This window comes from Dermacentor albipictus, unplaced genomic scaffold, assembly GCF_038994185.2.
Source record: "Dermacentor albipictus isolate Rhodes 1998 colony unplaced genomic scaffold, USDA_Dalb.pri_finalv2 scaffold_16, whole genome shotgun sequence".
NCBI classification, from domain to species: Eukaryota; Metazoa; Arthropoda; class Arachnida; order Ixodida; family Ixodidae; genus Dermacentor; species Dermacentor albipictus.
This window is the reverse complement of record NW_027225570.1, coordinates 3567662-3586314: the sequence shown is the minus strand read 5'-3', so window position 1 is coordinate 3586314 and position 18653 is coordinate 3567662. Positions and strand designations below refer to the sequence as shown.

General features: G+C 47.9%; 1 protein-coding gene and 1 pseudogene across 1 annotated transcript in view; both read right to left on the bottom strand.

Annotated features, from left to right (window-relative positions):
* LOC135920496 (arylsulfatase B-like) overlaps positions 1-18653 on the bottom strand; it is a 363609-nt gene that overhangs the window by 331525 nt on the left and 13431 nt on the right. Inside the window, exons 2-3 of the mRNA XM_070529005.1 lie at positions 11983-12082; positions 7510-7669 (exon numbers count right to left, since the gene is read on the bottom strand). Coding sequence (XP_070385106.1) covers positions 7510-7669; positions 11983-12078 — 256 coding nt within the window. The 5' untranslated portion in view covers positions 12079-12082. The remainder of the gene's footprint in view (positions 1-7509; positions 7670-11982; positions 12083-18653) is intronic.
* Positions 15274-16944, bottom strand: LOC139051937 (uncharacterized; annotated as a pseudogene).

The window sequence follows — 18653 nt, the reverse complement described above, 5'->3', positions numbered from 1 at the left end:
CGAATATCGATTCCAAACGATTACTCGCGCAGCACACTAAGGAAACGTAAACTCTTGTGGGCTAGTGCTAAAAGTGAAAGAGAACAAGGCAAGAATGTTCGCGTAATTAATGATAGGATGCGTGTTAACAATGAGCTTTTCACATGGGATGACAGGGGGCACGACATCGCTGTCGACATGAGCTTACCTCGCCTTTTTGCACAGGTGCTTTTCGGAGCCTTACTAATTCCGTGGCCCGGCGGTGGTTTTTTCACATGCTATGTTGCAAGGACCCTTTGTAATTAAAACTGAATTGACGTTTCAATTGCAATTGGGAAGTCTTATCATTGCGTTTAGGATACATATCCGTGCACATACCCGTACTAGATTAGAATCTAATTGTTTCGATAACTCAAAAAGCGCGAATATACTGTGTCCATTGTATCTGACATTGACACTGAGACTGTGTTCAAAATACCACAAATTGGCAGTTATCCATCATAATTTGCGAAAACAACTTAATACATTATTGGTCCCCAAACAATGTATACTTACATGCATCATCATGATTGCTCAAGCTTCATGTGAGAAATTTATTATTTGCATATTAACCGTAGTACATGCCAACTATGGCTAACAGCGGATGGAATATTAATTTGGTCTACCGCTCAACAATAGAAGCCAGTAGGTCATTCCCTTCTTTTCAAACAATTTGTTTCCTATGCATAGTGCGACGTCTGCATAGCACTCTTAGCTCATGGGTTTTCCTACTAGCTTATGTTATCAATAAGAATGTGTTGTCATTGCAAGATCAGATTAATGTGTGACTCGGCTGTTGTCGTTTGGAAATACTTTTTGTCATCAGCAATGATATTCTAGTGCCAGGCACATTGGCCCAGAGCTGATGTCACAGAATCTTGCGAAAGTAAAAATATGCTCAAAAGTGATTCTCAAAAGAGCTGCCGCTGTTTGGCAGAGTGGTGAGGGAGGTGGGGTGTTCTGCCACTTTTCTGTTATCATTTTTTCTGAAATACTGAACTGAATCTTAGCATAGTGCTACAACTATATAGGTATTTGTGGCATGTTTGTGCCTGCTAATACATTATGGCTGAATGTTCATTACACCTATTGAAAATTAATTTCAATTCTATTTTCCAGGCTCCACCATCGCCGATTACTAGAAGGACCAAATGGGGCCAAAATCTAGCCTTTCCTCGCTCCTTTCCTGGGTAGTGAAATAGCAGGTGATCATGTAAGAATGAAGTTGCAACATGTGAGCAGTAGCCAAAGCTCCAAACAGGTCATGCTGGTAGTGGAATGATAAGATACACCGCAATATTTGTTTGTTTACTTATTCACCTAATATATATTTATTCATATCTCATGAATACTGTACAGTTTTCCACCAAGGAATCAGGTAAAATAAAGAAATATCGTTACATCAAAGTAAACATGTTATTTGAAAAAGCATAATTCACGCAGGACAGTACCATGATGAAACATTTTTAGAGAACTAGTCTGCTTCTGACACGAAGTCATGAAAACTGCAAGTTTTGAAGAAACAAAGCTGTAAGGTCAACAAATCTTACCCATAACTAAAAAAATGAGACCACATTTCTGTCGGACCTAATACCACAATTTAATCGGGCAAATTTGAGATACCATATGCTGCTCTAATATTCAATCACTAATTTATGAGTAGATGCACGAAACTCTCAAACATTGCAACACTTTCATGTAAGCTGTAAATTCATATATCAAATTTGTTGACTTTAGACATAGCAGATGGAGTCTGCAGAACTGCGATATCTGTTTCTGGTGCAGAGACGTGGATTATTAAGTTTCGTGGTGTTACTTTTCGTAAACCTGCCAACTAGTTCTTCCTGCAACGAGTAGAATTCTCACATGCCGCAAGCTTAATTCAAATCAGTCCTGTGGTTCTCTCAAAAGTATTTCTGTATTTTGGATGTATTTGAGTAGGAAAATTTACAGAATTAACGGACTTGTACTAGTTATATTTTTAATTTACAGTCGCAAACTGAGTAAGTTTTATTCCTTCAAATTTTGCTATATTCAGCTATATTTAATAAAAATTGATGGCAATAATGTAAAAACTATGATTTCAACATCTTTAAATGTATCATACCTCATCAAATTTGGTTGCATAGTTGCCTAGAAAAACGATTTTACTGTTCATGTGCGTTACAAAGGAGCTACAGAGCTAAATCTCTTTTTAGGCATTGCGTGTGTCGGTATGGTTTGTATTTCTCACACTAATTTTAGAATATTGGATCCGATCTCAAAATTGTTTCCCTTACTACGAAATTCAAGCTTTTCAACTTTGTAGGATATATGGCGTACTGCTCTATGAAAACCACTGTTTGTCACAATTTTGCAGGGTCTGCCAGTGTTAATCTTACGCATAAACATAGACTAAAATGCTATGTGGTTACGGTAAATGGTGTACTTATCTGTGAAGGCCACTATTTGCCACATTTTTGCAGGGACTGCCAGCGTTATTGTGCACTTAAACAGACTAAAATGCTGTGTCGTTTCATCAGGCTGACACAACATTGCAGTGCACACTCATATCAGTCTATTCTCAGGCTTTAGTATCCAATCATTTAATGTGCACTGCTGGAACAGGCACTCCTTTTGCAGTCTTAATGGTATGGTTTCTTGTCCTAGTCGAACCTGTTATTGCCAGGTGTCAACGGTAATCAAGTGTGCCACTGATTTTTTACCTCATGTTTCGTGTGACTGCACCACCAGCTTGACCTGAGAAGCATGTTGGCAGCTACAGTTTGTGTGTTGCAAGTTCTAGTCTGAAGCGTATATGTCACATATATGAAGCATGAATCTAGTCTGTAGTGCAATAAACATATTAAACTGAATACTTTGTGGTTATAGCGCCAATTATTTTGCCACTGCATTTACTGTAGTCCTTATTGCGTACAGTAGAACTCTGGTCAATTGCAAGCACTTTACACACATCATCCTAGCTTCTATAGGCCTTTGCTTGTAGGGACTCGAAAGCAACTGCAAAGAAATATTCTATAGAATTTTGTCTTTAGCATATCTAAAGCAACTCGATAGAAATATTCTATAGAAATTTGTCTTTAGCATCTCTAAAGAAACCCGATAGAAATAATCTATAGAAATTTGTCTTTAGCATCTCTAAAGAAACTCGACGGAAATATTCCATAGAAATTTGTCTTTAGCAACTCTAAAGCAACTCCATAGAAATATTCTATAGGAATTCGTTTATAGCATTTCTAAAGCAACTCGATAGAAATGTTGTATAGAACTGTGTCTTTAGACTTCCTATAAGAATGCGGTGGCCAACTAACTTTTGGAACTCTACAGGAAAATTCTATAGGCAATCGAAATAAATACAATAGAGTTCTTAGAGAAGATTAAAAAGACCCTAGAAAACACATTAAAAATTTTTGTAAGGGTAAAAACAGTTCGTCTGGCGAAACATCCAGAACGCAAGAAAGCCAAGCATATTGTATACTGTCGACTGATTGGCCTACCCAGAAGACGGTACCGGTGTGCCGTGCTACAAGCCAGGGAGGTCGTTCCAGGCGGAAATACGACATGGACGCATATTTCAACTGCCTCTGATGTAGAGAGTTTGCTCGTTACCATAGTATGCCTCCAGGGTAAAGCCGTAACTGTGGTCAGAGATACTGGCTGCAATACTGTAATTGTTCGACGAGGACTCGTTCGGAAGGAAAGCTGATGCCCTAGTAACAAAAAGTCGAGCGTTTCTGTTAGACGGCGCTGTACATCATTTGCCAGAGGCAGTAGTCTTTCTAGACGCGGTCTTCTTCACAGACTTGAGCTTGCCGCTCTGCCAAGTAGAAGACCAAAATGACATTCTGGTGATAGCGCTGCAAAGGGAACGACAGAACGCCCCATGACCAATCTGCCGACACTAAAACCCTAAGCCACCGTTACAAACAAAGCGACTCTCGAGCCCCAGAACGAAATAACGAATCCTAACAACGTTTCTTTGAGATTACCGGTAAAGCAACTGTGACAAACAGTCGGGAGACTCATTATTGATCTGAAGGAGTCTTATATGGAAGCCACAAGCTGTCATGTGGGAAGGAGTTACAACAGTTTGTTGCACTCAGTCAACTGAAGGAGAATGTTCTGAAGATGGCCCAGGAGAGGATTTTCCTAGGTTGTCGAAGAATATCCCAGACGACTAACCTCATTCTCACGAAGGTTTACTGGTCAGGTGTGCAATCTGAAACGAAGAGGTTTGGAGTGGACCATGACAAATTTTTCTTCAATTCAGAGGCTTTACTTTCGAGTAATCCGTATGGGTTTCCTTTGTAGCAATTGTTACGAACGAGTGGATGTCCGATTTTCCCTCTATGAATAGGTTCGCGAAGTGTTGCGATGTCTGCGAACTAACTGGTTCTCGTCACTTAGTCCGCCGTGCCCCGATTCACACCTTACCTGTTAGTGAAACACCTTTGTCCCGCGTGGGCGTTGACATCGTTGGCACCGCCGCAATCGGCCCTATCGGCGCCGACGACATCGTGGGACAAAATTACTTTGGCGAAACAACCTAACCGCAAGAAAAATCCGAGAGATAACTTCAGTTTGTACTTTAAAAACGCTTACATGTGAACTCTTCTCTGACTGTTGCCGCAGGTCTCTTATACGTAGTATGACGAACTAAGTGCTCCGTGTTACGTGTTACGTGCGTTGATTTGCCACGTCGTACATCACCACCTCGTCATTCTTGGACTGTAGGGAAGTGCAGTAGGAGGACTAATTTGGAGTCCGCAGGCATCGGAATCGGTTTTCGCGTCGATGTACGGGGCCGATAAGCGCGAGTGTGCGCGTGATTGCTGCGCGGGTTTCCGCGATATCGGCTCTAGCGACGGGGCCGACAAGTTGAGCGGGACAACAGGAGGGTATTCAAAGAGTCCATGTAGTGGACTGTCCCTTTCGGCCGCTGCTGATTGGCTACGGCCGCTCGTCTCCTCCTCTCTCCTACAGCTACATTCAATCAGCACCGGCAGAAATGGGCAGTCTACTAGGTAGCCTCTTACATATTACCCCCCCCCCCCCAGGATAAGCTCTCGCTGGGCACTGCGGATCGAGCGGCGGGCCACGTACCGACGTCCCCGGTCCTGCCCCTACTGAACCGCGACTCGCCCCGGCTTAGAGCGCTTCCCTTAGAGGTTACCTGTTGGATCCTGCCGTGGCCGGCCTTCGCCCTTGCTACTGACGCTTCCGAGCCAAGCGGTGTTGCGCCGTTGATTGCCGCGCTGACCTGTCAAGGCCAAGCTGCGCAACGGCTCCTGTGTCGCCGAGATAGGCCGCGCTACAGCGTTCATCGCCGTTCTTCACCCGCCGAGGCCAGGCTACGCGCCCGCACCCCTGACGGTCGAAACGACTTGCGGTTGAGCTACGCCCCAGCGAAAGCCACGCCACCACTGCAGCTCGAATCTTCCACCATTGGAACTGTGACTGGTGCATAAGCTGAACTAGAGCGGCAAACGTTTTGCACTATGCACTGTCTCTGTTTATCCTTACATGTTTCTGTGTACAGTCTTATGTCTGCGGTCCGTGTATAAGTTCGTTCCTCTCTCTTTTGGCTGATACCTTAGTACGTCTGGCTGATATGAGCCCACACATTTGCCCACATTAAGCAATGAACAAGGGAAACCTAAATATGATATTGCACTAGTTGGTACTTCCTTGAAACGTGGTCCTGCGCGAGGCAAATGAAATGAAAACAAGAAGGGACAGGAAAAGCGCCAACTTGCTACTGAATTTATTACACAGAAACACCAGATTTTACACAAACACGACTGATATGCGTAAGACCATGAAGTGCACTACACTTGTAAAAATAAAAGGATAGATTTTATTAACACTTTCGGCTTGTCCACTGATAATTTTGTCTTTAGAGCACCTTCATTTCTTTTAACGACAAACTGTTTGCTAAAAAAAAAAGAAGTCTATTTCCATATTCTCATGTATCGGTCCTGTTTGATAGTACATTTGCCTTTCGTGTATTGACCGTATTTTAGAGCGCGATTCGTATGGACACAATCCTCAAGATATTTATATACGTTGACGATTTCATGTTGGTTTCGAAAAGTTCTAACCCTGTGACCGTTGTAATAAACGTACACTCACCAAGGATAAAATATAGATAATATAAGATATAGTATTTGCCTTCCTCTTGAATAATGTTTTTATTGAGTAATAAGAATATGGTATTATTTGTCTGCTTAAAGATACTTTTATATTTATTTTACCCCTGGCGAGTGCACATTTTTTGCACCAGCATGCTTCCCCGCCAGACGAGTTTTCGTCAAATACTTGCCAACTCTATGTCTATGTCTCGTGATGTATATTCGACTTTATCCTTACTCAAAGAGCATGGAAAAGGTCCTTCACCCGTGGACTACCTTCGAACACGCGTCTGCGGTTTTTAGATATCAGCCGTACCCTGGGCGAGCGACATGTTTGCTAGCAATATAGCCTCCCAGCGCGAAAGGTTTGACTCCCCTTCGATTCCGCGAACTCAAAACTAGTGAAAAGGGCCATATCGACGATGTGTCTCCAGTCTGCGCTCATGATGGAAGAGAGATTTCACTTGCAAGAACCGTCGTCGGTTGCAGCTGGCTTCCCTACTTAGGTCCTAACAGTGTGTCCGAGATGCTGCTCCAGAGGTTAAAGGACGTTAGCAGAGGGCCCGGTCTGCTACACAGAAATAATAGAAGACCGCAAGTTGTGCCATATGCACACAAGATCTCGCACAGCCTAAAAACGTTGCGAATCGGCACGACGTACCTGTAGTTTGTTTCGCGCCCCCTAAGCTGTCGAGGCCCTGCGCCCGCATTGCCTCTCGAAGGGCCAAGCTTGCGTGCGCAAAGAGCCTGCGTGAGCAACCAAGCACACCGGGCCTTTTCTGCCCTGTGCCGTCCCCACCATTTGCGAGATACCTCTGAGTTGCGGTCGAGTGCATATCGTCCAAACTGGACGTTGCGCCAACGATTGATTAAGGAAGCGCAGCCGGTGAAAAATGGAGCGGGTTCGCGCGTACCCTTGCACCGAGTCTCGTGCGGATGCGTGCCGCAACTTGGGAATGCGCGTCTGCTGGGCAAGAGACGGGATTCGCTGGCACGTGAATTGCTGGAAGCGTATAATACAAATAAAAAAAGTTGCACGATGCTTGTTTGAGTGTCCACTTCGTCTCGTTGCACAATACCAATTTTGAGATTCCCTATGCTGATATTTTTATCTTGATGGCATGTTTGTCGGGCCGAACCGAGATAAGGGGTTCTTTTTTTTACACGTGTACTGCACGTCGTGGGTTTGCGCATGTCAATCCCGTTTGATTTGTTAAAGCAGAAGCACGCAATTTTATGCAGTTGCAAGTTAGCGCTCTTTCTTTCCTTTCTTCTTTCCGCTTAATTATCCGTGCGCCAGAACGACATTTCGAGAAGCCTAAACAGTGGCTCTGCGGTAGCAAGCGGTCATATGACCTACCTGTGTGTATCGGGTAAAGTCCGGTGAGAAGGGCGCTTCTGGTGGCCGTGCTCGAGGACTGTGTGTAGTGTTGCGCTAGCGCCAGTCCGTCTGCGGCCAGCGCATCCAGGTTGGGCGTGAGCAGCTGCCGTGAACCGTGGTGACCCACGTCCGCCCAGCCCTGCGGCGCCGACGGCAATAGCGCCTTAGGACTACAGAAACGCTGGTACTCTCCGCCTGCTCTTAAGAGTTGACAAAAACGCACAAAAAGAAAGCTTAGAACATCGATGTTCTCGCTGCAGCTCAGTAGTCAGGGACCGTATGCAGATTTTATCAATTTCTAACGTTATTACTAACAGTAAGCTTCTCCTGAATTATGTCGATATAAAGTGTGCGTACAGAGCGAGAACCAAGCGCCAGTTAGGATGGAATCCTAAGGAAATGGTTAGCTTTTATGACATACTCAATTATTGTTTCTTTCGTACTCTTTTCGGGCTCTACTAGACGCACGTTTCCCGGAACAGCTAATTCAGTCCACGGACGAGCCTGTCCTGGTTTAACAGCAGCAAGTTGCGGTGCAAGTGACAAACTTTGAGATTCAGTGGCACTGAGCCACGCCACTGTGCCTTTTGGAGTGGATCAGCAATTTAGTCTTAAGAGTTCGGCCGGTTGCACTAGATAGTTGAGCGCTGTAGGTAGAGCACTAAAGAAAGGAGAGCAACACAGACGTTCACTATCATGTGGCGGCTTATTCGTAGGAAAATATGTGCATACATGATGAAAGGCGGGAAGGTGTTAATCCACATGTTTTAGAGCGCAGCTCTCAAGCGCCTGTTCCTCCGGCGTGCGTCGGCGTTGTCCCTCGTAAAGGCCGATCCACACGACGGACCAAGTCCGCGGGCCGATCGGTCACGTGATGCGACGTCACGGCCCGCCGCGGTCCGGTCCGGCGCAGAGCACATCCACACGGCGGACCGCCATAGCAGACGGCAGAGCGGACCAACCAGCTACACTCTCGGCCAGAGTGTTATCGTTGTCATCATTCCGGCTCGAGTCCCACAAAGCCGCGAACTGCTCAACGAGGCATGCAAGATGAAAAAAACCTCCTCGTCACTCCAAGAGGACACGGTGTTCATAAAATATATCCGCTGCACGCACGTGTAGGCGGAATGGCGGACATGAAACGACTGGCTCGACTGGCTTTTGCTGAGCCGAAAACTAGATTAGATTTGGCTGAAGACACTCTGTTGCCGGACAACATTCGTTGGCTAAGCCAAAATTGCTGCGGTTTGCATGCGGTCCGCCGCCAATACGGAAGCGGGAAAAGCCTCGGCGATATGTTGGACCGTGAGGGCCGCGGTCTTGCGCGGGCCAACGGCGGTACGCACGAACTGGTGACGTCCTATCACGTGATGCGCGGACCGCGGTCCAAAAGAGCAATTTGGTCCGTCGTGTGGATCGGCCTTAACCAGCGAAGGATGAAAGCGATCGCGCAGCGCAGCAGCAGATGAAAAACGGCGGCAGCGAAGAGAGCGCGTTGGGAAAGCGGAGGAGGAGGGAGCAGCGGAACCATGAGGCGGAAAGTGTTGTGGCGCGCAAAACGAGCTTTGCGGCGACGATGGTTACGAGATGGCGCAAGAGTAGCGCAATCTCGAAAACAAAGCACTGCGTGAAACAAAGCACTGCGTGATTGGAGGTCTGTTTGCGGCGGCTGCTGCGAATCGCGCCCACGTGCCACCTACAGGCTGCCTCTCGCGATCTTCCGATTAGTGGGGCAGTCGCGCCACAAATCGCTCCGCTTTCAACGGGCTGCACGAGACAGATTGCTCGCGCCAGGCAATACATGGCGAAATGAAAACACGTATACAGCTTCGCTCAAATTTCGCATTAGTGAGTAGTGTAATCATCGGTTATTTTTTGTCTATTAAAAAACCACCAATTGATAGCGTCTGCGTTCTTCGTGTTCCTGTGGTCCTGTAGCTAGCGCTCTTTCGTAGTATGGTGATGCAGAAATTCAACCTGTCGTGCGAACTGCCTTTGCAACACTTTGGCACTTTCCCCTTCGTGGGGTCTGTTGCCGCGAGCACGGCCTGTGTGAGCAATCCGTCAGGGCAAAAAGGAAAGGAACAGTGAATATTGCCACGAGCGTACCACTTATGGAGCAAGAAAGTAGCCGCTCTTGCTAACTTTGTTGCTGCATACTGCACCTGTCGCGCCTGTACTGCTGCGGCTGCCTGGCTGATTGCCAACTGATTTTGTGGCCGTTTGATCAACACAAGCCTGTAAACACATTTACATACAAAGGCAAACGAAATAATACATCACCAGAAGTAACGTTGTACGCCTTCGTTTACGTTACAGCGTGCACGAACCTCATTTATTCTTCTTGGAGGAGTTCAGGCGTATAACTGTTCAATCGTCTTTTTATCCTCTATATAAAATACAGTTCCGAAAATTCTTCATGTATAGTAAACTTTATGTATAAAGCAATAATGGTGCGCTTCTTATAAGCGAGAGTCGCCGAAGATGAAAGTTTGACAAAGAAGCAGTTAAGACTGCGTCTGCCGGCACATAACGAATGACCCCTTTCACGCCTACCAGTGTCACGGGGTTGTCAGCAGTGGAAGGGCAGCGCATCGGGCGACTGCGAGGAAGTTGCGGAGTTCAGAACCCACCATCCTATCAACTTGGGTCAGCGGGTACATGCTTGCAAACGCGAAACGAAGTTATAAGAGATATCATATTACTAGACAAAAGCAGGAATGTTGTGGCCAGGTAATTGATCGAGCTTTACGTTATCAACGCAATTGGTAAAAAGGGTTTTAGTGAGAGTTTTGTTGCTTTTTATTTAACAAGGAATTATGGTTCATGTGCGCTGCAACTTAAACAACGTTGTGGTATCTTGCTTGTTTCGCTTCCCGTTGTGTGTGAATACTGGTATATTGATTTTTTTTGCGAAGACTGCTGAAATGCCTAATCATAGAGTATTAAAGGTAAGAATGCGTTTTTTTCCAAGCCCCATTATTGTGAATGACGGGCATCTGGAAACACGTTTCGTGTGCTAATTACATTGTTCGCTAATTAAATGAGCTAAGTATTCTCATTATTTAGTACTGTTACGCAGTTATTGACAATGTAAAACTTGCAGCTACTGTTAAGGCGATGTCGTATCAGTTTTAAAAACGTTGATTTTAAACATCGCCAGAATACACACGGACAAGGACGAGTACAGGACCAGCCTTGCTCTTCCTTGTCCATGTGTATTTTGGCGCTGTTTAAAGTGAAATACCCGTACCAACAAGCTCGCACCCAACCCCTTCTATTTTAAATCGTATCAAAGCTGCCGCACGAGAAAGTTTCTCAGTTTTTCGATGGGAAGCTGAAGTTCAGCGCTTCAGGAGCACAGGAAAACACATCTATGAGGAATGACAGCTGTTCACGTCTTCTGGCATGTTCTGGTCTGTGGCACGTCAGACGAAGCGCCTTTCTTATTTTGAAGTGCTGATTACATATCGTGGCCTGCCCTTGGATGTTGTCGGCAGCGCAGAAAGTTGGCTATCAGGTATCATTCGCAAGCTCGATGTTACCATAAACGGTCACCGAAAGGCGCAATTATCACTTTATCAGCAGCGGCAGGCATGCGCGAAAAGAAAAGAAAAAAAAAGAAAGATGATAACATTGAACAAAGGAGTTCGTACTTCGTCTAACAGAAAAAAAGGAAAAAAGCCAAGGCAAATATGTTGTCAGCAGCCACGTAAATGCGCAAGTAATTACACTATTTAGTTGACTTAAAAAATCAGCCAGGAAGTTGGAACACTTAACCTGCTTCAGGTTGTCTGCAGTTCCCTTTAGTTCAGTTCGTAAAAAAAAAAACGCATTTTTATTCCGAGCGAACTCTTCTTAGGAATCTTTCGCAGTCGTTTCAGAAACACCCGGTATATTGGAACTGTTGAAGTGGCAATGAAACAAGTCCGTAGCAGCGCTTTGTTGTCTCTTCTAAGTGGAATCTCTTCTGCGCCCAACATGTACGTTTGTAGACATCACCAACTAGCCCAACGCCGCACTATATTGTAAGCCACGTTTAGCAGAAAACCACGTTTAGCAGAAAGCCCATGGCGGCCGCTTTTTTTCTCAATTATTGTCGTTTCTTGTTTTCGTGTCTCTCCTGGTGATGCTTCAGGAAGTGCATTATAAATTGACGGCTTTACGATATGCATACGCCCTTAGTAAGCCCGAGAATATGAAATTAGGGATGATGCTGGCCTTGAGGGTGTGCATTCAACCGAGATGGTAAATTATATATATACACATAGAACAATAATGAGTGTGCTATTGCGACCTTAAGGTTGCTGCTGATGTTCTGCCGGACGTTTTTTTAGTGTTGGCATTTGTTCGTAGGCAGCAACTTCTTTGTGTGATCTTTCGTGGATCATTTAGATTTAGTCGTGCAGTATTTGTACGATACAGACACAGTATTCGAAACGTGACACTCACCAAGTCATCGGCGACAATGACGACAATGTGCGGTCTCTGCGAAGCATCGGCTGCCGCTCCTAATGCCACAAATGCAAGCAGGCCTGGAAGATGCATTCCGCTGAAACGGAGACACGACAGAGGAAAAAAAAATTGAGGATGTTTACACTTCGCCTTTAATAGTGGAACGCGATAGTATTGAAAGATACCTGACTGCATGTCAGGCTTCCATGCGACTGCAACGTATGTAACCGTAATTTTTACCGGGAAACGCTCCCGGCGAACGCTATGCACGAAGGCGGCCTTTCTGCTACAAATGCGGCCCCTCGCGTGGGGAGCTATGCGGCGGAGGTGAGCGCCATCTGTAAGTTTCAAGGAAATGGCCACGCCGCTCCGTAGACTCCGAGATATTCACGCGCCGGCGAGAAAATGGTGGACGATGTATGGTAGAAACGCTGAAAAAGGGGCTTGTTTCAGTGTTTGCGTAAGAGAATTATGTTTTCTCGTATGTTCAAATTACACACCGACGCTATTATGGCTCTAGGCTGTGTGTATCAGTAGTACATTAAAATTTTTCTACGTATTTTACCTTGAGAAATATTCCTTGCGCCAAATGGTGGGCCTGGGTATGGGTGGTTCCAAAATCTTCTTGCCGAAACTACATCCGAGGCTGGACGCCGATGCCAGATTTTCTGCGACACGGGGCCCTTAAAGGGCAACTCCGGCGATTCTTCGATTTCAACGGATGTCGATGAAATTCGCTGGGTGCATTCCTTTGCACACTTCCGTCATGTCTTCAAAGAATCAGGCTCGAGAGTTGCACAGATTTTTTTAGAAATAAATTTAAATAATTGCCTCAAACACCATACATTACCTGCTCCTCAGTTACAGGCAACGTTGTGTATGACGTCAGGGGAGGGACACTGAGAGCATGCCGGGAAAATGCCAATGACAGCGACGAGAGCGTGGAGGAGTTGACGATCGTGAGCTTGTGTTTCGCGTGAGAAGTAGCTCTCACGAGAATTCGCGTTCTCTGTGGACGGGCAAGTGATGGGAAGTGGCAAGTGGCTGCACGAACTTCAGCCCTGGCGATCTGCACACACATTTTGAGCCTATGACGATCGCGTTCAGCCGAGGTTAAACTTATATGTCATAGGGACGTAGTTCATGAGTCTGCTACTGGTGTACCTTAATCACTGACCTGAAGCTTATTAAGCCATCAGGATGAAGAAAACTACTTCTGTTGGTCAGTTTTCCCATACGGTTTTGAAATAAACCATTCCTCATTTCGTACAGGGCACACGCAAAAAGCGAGAAGCGACGACACGGTGCAGTATCGACATCACTACGTTGCCATTTTCGACGGAAAGCTGCCCGCCACAGTCACCGGCACTTCCCTAAATTAGGTGCGACTACGAAGATGGGTGTATTTCTACGTGTTGTCCTGCCCACTCATTATTTAGCTTCCGAGGTGCACTGCTTGCCTCGTATCCCAAATGGGCAGCGAGCGTTGGCCCCTTGCATATAGCAGCGTAAACAACGGCCTCGTTCAGCTGCCAACAGTGTCGATGGACGTCAGACTCTGCAGTTTTGCAAGACGCGTAGCACCACCTGCCGCTGCGAAGAGGCAGTAATTGAGTAGTGCGAAGCCTGACTCCCTCGCTAAGTTGTCCATGTAGCTCTGCGAAACAACGATTTAACTAGATTTTGGTCCACATTGCGAGTATTTTGCGCATTTAACACCCAGACAGAGAGCTATGAATTTCTAGGCTAGTCGGACGCGCCGCTGAACTGCCATAAAGCGCTTGCTGGCTCACTCTTCAGACTGAGGGCAGAAACCACGGAGACCGCGATAGGTCGTCGCGCTACGAAGAAACGCCGCAATCGACGCGGCTGTTGTGTTGTAAATTGCGATGAACCTGAAGGACGGAACAACAACGTTCAGTATTACCGATTTCCATCGCGATCGTATGAAGGGGAAATGAGAGAGCGCTGGATACGGGCTGTTCAACCTGTTGGGTAATCGGGTTACTTGCATTTCCCACAACACAGCGGCTCGCATGAGAAAGTGCGACAATTTTGTTGTTCGTTAATTGTGTTGCGTAGCCCTGACAGAGGACCGTGGTAACCAAGCGAAAACTCAAGAATCTGCAGCCGCCACTTCGTTGGTAAGAGAAAAAATTACGTTGCGAACCATCCTGCTTATGTGCCATCGAAATCTCCACCTCTTAACAGACGTCCGCCTCCGCTTGATTCAACAAGTGGAACGGAGAGATTTGGCAGGTCAGCTTAACCAAACATTTTCGTCCGTTTATGAATTCAAAATCCTGTTCTAGAGCATCGTTGTATCGCGAGATCATTTCTACTTTAGGTATATTGTTGCGTGCAGCTACAGAACTGGGAAACGCTTGGTTGAGATGTGGTACACACAGAGTTCAGACCCATGTTCTGAAATCCCTGTCGGACGACTGCCTGGATCATCGCAATGGTGGTTGATGGTGGATCGGGAGGCGTCATGGAGAAAGCTGGCGAACAGGTGGCCTCGAGTTCGCGGCGAACAATACTGGTGACGTCGTCACAGGTGGTGGTCTGACGTGGTCGACCCTCACATGTCGACGTAGCAGCAGTGTTGGGTAGCCGTGTGATGTGGTGTGTAATACGGCGGCTCTTAGCTTGCTCAAGGCGACGGCATTCTTTGATGATGGCGTCGATAGTCGAGACGTTGCCGAAAACAAGCAAATTGAAGGCGTCGTCGGCGATGCCTTTTAGAATATGTGACACTTTATCGGCTTCGGACATACCATCTTCAGCTTTGCGGCATAGAGCTAAGACGTCGAGGATGTAGGAAACGTACGGCTCCATAGATGACTGTACACGAGACGCAAGAGCCTTTCTCGCGGCAGCCTTGCGCCCAATGGGGTCGCCGTACAGTTCCCGTAGCTTCTCTTTGAAATTGTCCCAACTAGTTATCTCGTCGTCATGCATTTGGTGCCACACGCGTGGGGTGCCGCCGATATAAAAGATGACATTGGCGAGCATAATCGTTGGGTCCCACCTGTTATTAGCACTGGCGTGTTCATAGAGTTTGATCCAGTCGTCAACATCCTGGCCCTCCAGGCCAGAGAACACACCTGGGTCGCTATGTGGGGCGACCGTGACGATTGGAGCAGTGGGACATGCCGAAGCCGTTGCAGAGGTGGGCGCGTCACCGGGAGGCATGGTGACAAGCTCGGTGTGGTGGTAGGGAAAACGTTTAATTACTGCACGAGAGTTTGGGAGCCACAGAGTGGCCCCGCTACAGGGTCGGCGTCCCTAGTCCGGGACATCGCATGACAATGCCCCGTCTCTCGCCCGTTTCACCAGAGCCCTTTGGGACTCAAGCGAGGAGCAGTTGAGGAGGGCAGTCTCCCATGCCTCTCTGGAAGGGGTAGCGGAAGGGGGGAGGTGGGGATTTTGAGTACTAGCCCACACCATGTGGAAGATATCACATGTCTCCCCACAGTGCGGGCATCGCCCATCCGTGTTAGGATCGTAATACTTTAAGATTCCAGGACAGAGCAGAGTACCTGTCTACAGGCGCCTTAACGTTCGCTCCTCCGTCTTACTCAGCCCCTTGGCAGGGGCCGGGAAAAGGCGGTGGTTGTCGCTATAATGCGTCATTATTTCCCTGAATCGCAGCAGCGGCTGGTTAGTCTCCGAGCCAGAAGAGCTGGGATGAGAAGCCCGGTAAACAAGCGCTCGGGCAGCCACGTCAGCGGCCTCATTACCTCGCACGCCCTGATGGCCAGGAGCCCAAATGATTCTTTTCGGTGTTGGATCAGTGGCAGTCCGTCTTAGAATGCAAGCAGCTAAAGGGGAGATCTCCCCAGCGAAGTAATGATCACATGCTTTTCGGGAGTCTGTAATGATGATTCTCGAATTGGCGTGGGCGGCAGCAAGCGCTATCGCTACTTCCTCGGCTCGCATTGAATTCGGGGCTCGAAAAGAGAGTTCATCGACGTGCATTTCTTGGTGAACAACAGCGGCCGTGTGAAATCCCGTGGGCGACGGCCCTGCTACGTCTACATAATATACACCGGGTCGGGAGCCGTGTTGTCTCTGAAGAGCCCCAGCCCGCGCTTGTCTTCTGTTTTCGTGCATGTCGGTGTCCATGTTACGGGGGAGCGGGTAGACCCAGAGCATATAGCGCCACAGTACTGGGATACGGTCCGTCTCCTCTGGAGTGCAGTCGTGTTGGATGTGTAAGCAGTTTAGCAGGTGGCGCCCAGGGGCCGTCTGCATGAGCCGCATGTATTTGTTCACGAGGTGGGCCTCCCGCAGCTCCTGGTTGGAGTTTAGCACCCCCAATGCCTTCAGTTTGGCATTAGAGGTAGCCACGGGAAGATCCAGGGCTCGCTTAGTTGCCTTGCGGATGATGGCGTCTATTCGCGCCTCGTCTTGCTTAGTAGCGCGGAGATATGGCACGGCGTAGAAGATTCGGCTAGTCACGAAGGCATAGACGAGCCGAAGCGCGTCCCTGCCCCGCAGACCGCCCCGCTTGTTGGAAATGCGGGCGATCATACGCCGTACCTGTTCGCCTAGTCTCTTGAGTTTAACAATGGTGGAGTCCGGTCTGAGTCTGTGGTGAATGAAAAGGCCCAGAATACGGAGCTCCTCCACCTCTCTAATAGGACCTTCTGACAGAGAGATGTGAATTGCTGTTCTATCCTTTGGGTTCGCTCTGACATGCAGAAGCGCTGATTTCGCTGGAGCACATTGGAGCCCACAGTCCATAGCATACGCATCGACTATGGAAGCAGCCTGCTGAAGGCGGGCCTCCATGTCCCCCAGGCTCCCCTCAGTGGTCCAAATTGTAATGTCATCTGCATATAACGCGTGTTGAATGCCTTCCACCCGGGCCAGTTGGCTTGGGAGGCGCATCATAGCTATGTTGAACAGGAGCGGTGATAACACCGCTCCCTGAGGGGTACCCCGTGTTCCCATCATGTAAGGGCCGTATTCCTCGCCCTCAATCCGAAGGAAGGCCTGGCGATTAGTCAAGAAATCTCTCACATATGCGTAGGCCCTAGCCCCGCAATCGGTATAACTCAAGTTGGCCAGGATGCTTCCGTGTTAACATTGTCGAAAGCCCCTTTCAGATCAAGGGCGAGGATGGCTTTGTCATTGTGTTGCATAGTTGTGGGTCGTATAACATCCCTGTGCAGCTGGAGAAGGACATCCTGTGCAGACATGTGGGGCGAAACCCGAACAGGGTGACTGCAAAGAAGCCCTTACTCTCCAGGTATGGAGAGAGGTGATCCCGAACCATCGTCTCCATAAGCTTGCCCGCACATGAGGTCAGTCATATGGGCCTCAGGTTGTCCGTATTCATGGCCTTACCTGTTTTAGGGATAAACGTCACAAGTGACGTTTTCCACTTGGGAGGGAGTGGACGCCCGTCCCAGATCTGGTTGATGTATTCTAATAAATGGAGGAAGGCTGGGCCCGGTTGGTTCGCCAACAGGTTCACTTTTATGTGATCCCGTCCCGGAGCCGTACCCCGGCGCATTTTGGCTAAGGCCGCCTTAAGGTCGTGCAACTCAAAAGGGGCATCAAGTGTTTCATTAGGCCTGCCAGAGTATATGTACTCAGGCCCAGGCGGGTCCTCCGTACGACAGAGATATCTGTCGCACAGAGTGTCCGCAAGTTGCGCCGTCGTACCTTGATACCCTTGCAGAGCCCGCCGGAGCTGCTTTTGCGTCTCCCCTCTCGTTTCGGAGGGGTCGATCAGACTGCGAAAGAGACGCCACGTCCCCTTCTAGCTCATCTGATGAGCTGCGGCGTCGCAGCGTGCTATCCAATTTGAATCTGAGACTTCGGCAGCATACGTTGCAGCCTGCTTTGTGAGTTTGGCTATGCGGTCGCGTAATTTGCGATTAGTTTTCTGCTTTTTCCAACGTTTAGTTAAGCTCCGGCGCGCACAAATGCAGGAGGTGGGTGTCCACTGTGGGGATATCTTCGGCGGTTTGTAGTGTTGTGACGTGTTGTTTCTGAATGTTGTATATGTGGTTAGCCCACTCTGCGTAGCCGCCGGAAAATAGTACGGGAGGGATAGTGTGATTTCGGAATTTGTGCCAATCGGTCAGCTTGGCCTGACCCCATTTTTTGCGCGCTGCCTTCGCCATGAGTGTAATCCAGAGAAGGAGGTGATCGCTGCCTAGAGAATCTCCCAAGTTCTCCCAAGCAGCCACTCTAGCATTTTTAACGAGAGAAAGGTCGGGGCACGTGTCGCGGGTTACCGAAATCCCCACTCGGGTGGGATACGCCGGGTCCGTGAGCAACGTGAGGCTGAGGGTAGAGATGAGCTCCGCCAGCTTACGTCATCTTGCCTGTTCGAAGTGGTAGCCCCAATGAAGGTTGGGAGCATTGAAGTCTCCAGCGATCACGAGAGGCTCTTTGGCTGCCATTTTTATCGCGCGAAGGAAGATTTCACTAAAAGTTACGCGCGGCTTATGCGGAGGGCAGTATATGTTGAGGATATGTATTGACGGGTCGCGGCGTCTGAGAGGCAGTACCCGGACCATTGTATATTCTTGCTCGGTACTCAAGTCTAAGTCGACCTGAACCACGGTGTAAGCTTTATTCACCAAGATGCACGTAGAGGCGCCCCCCTGAAAGGTGCTGTAGCCTGATAGTTTAGCGTCTATGCCGGG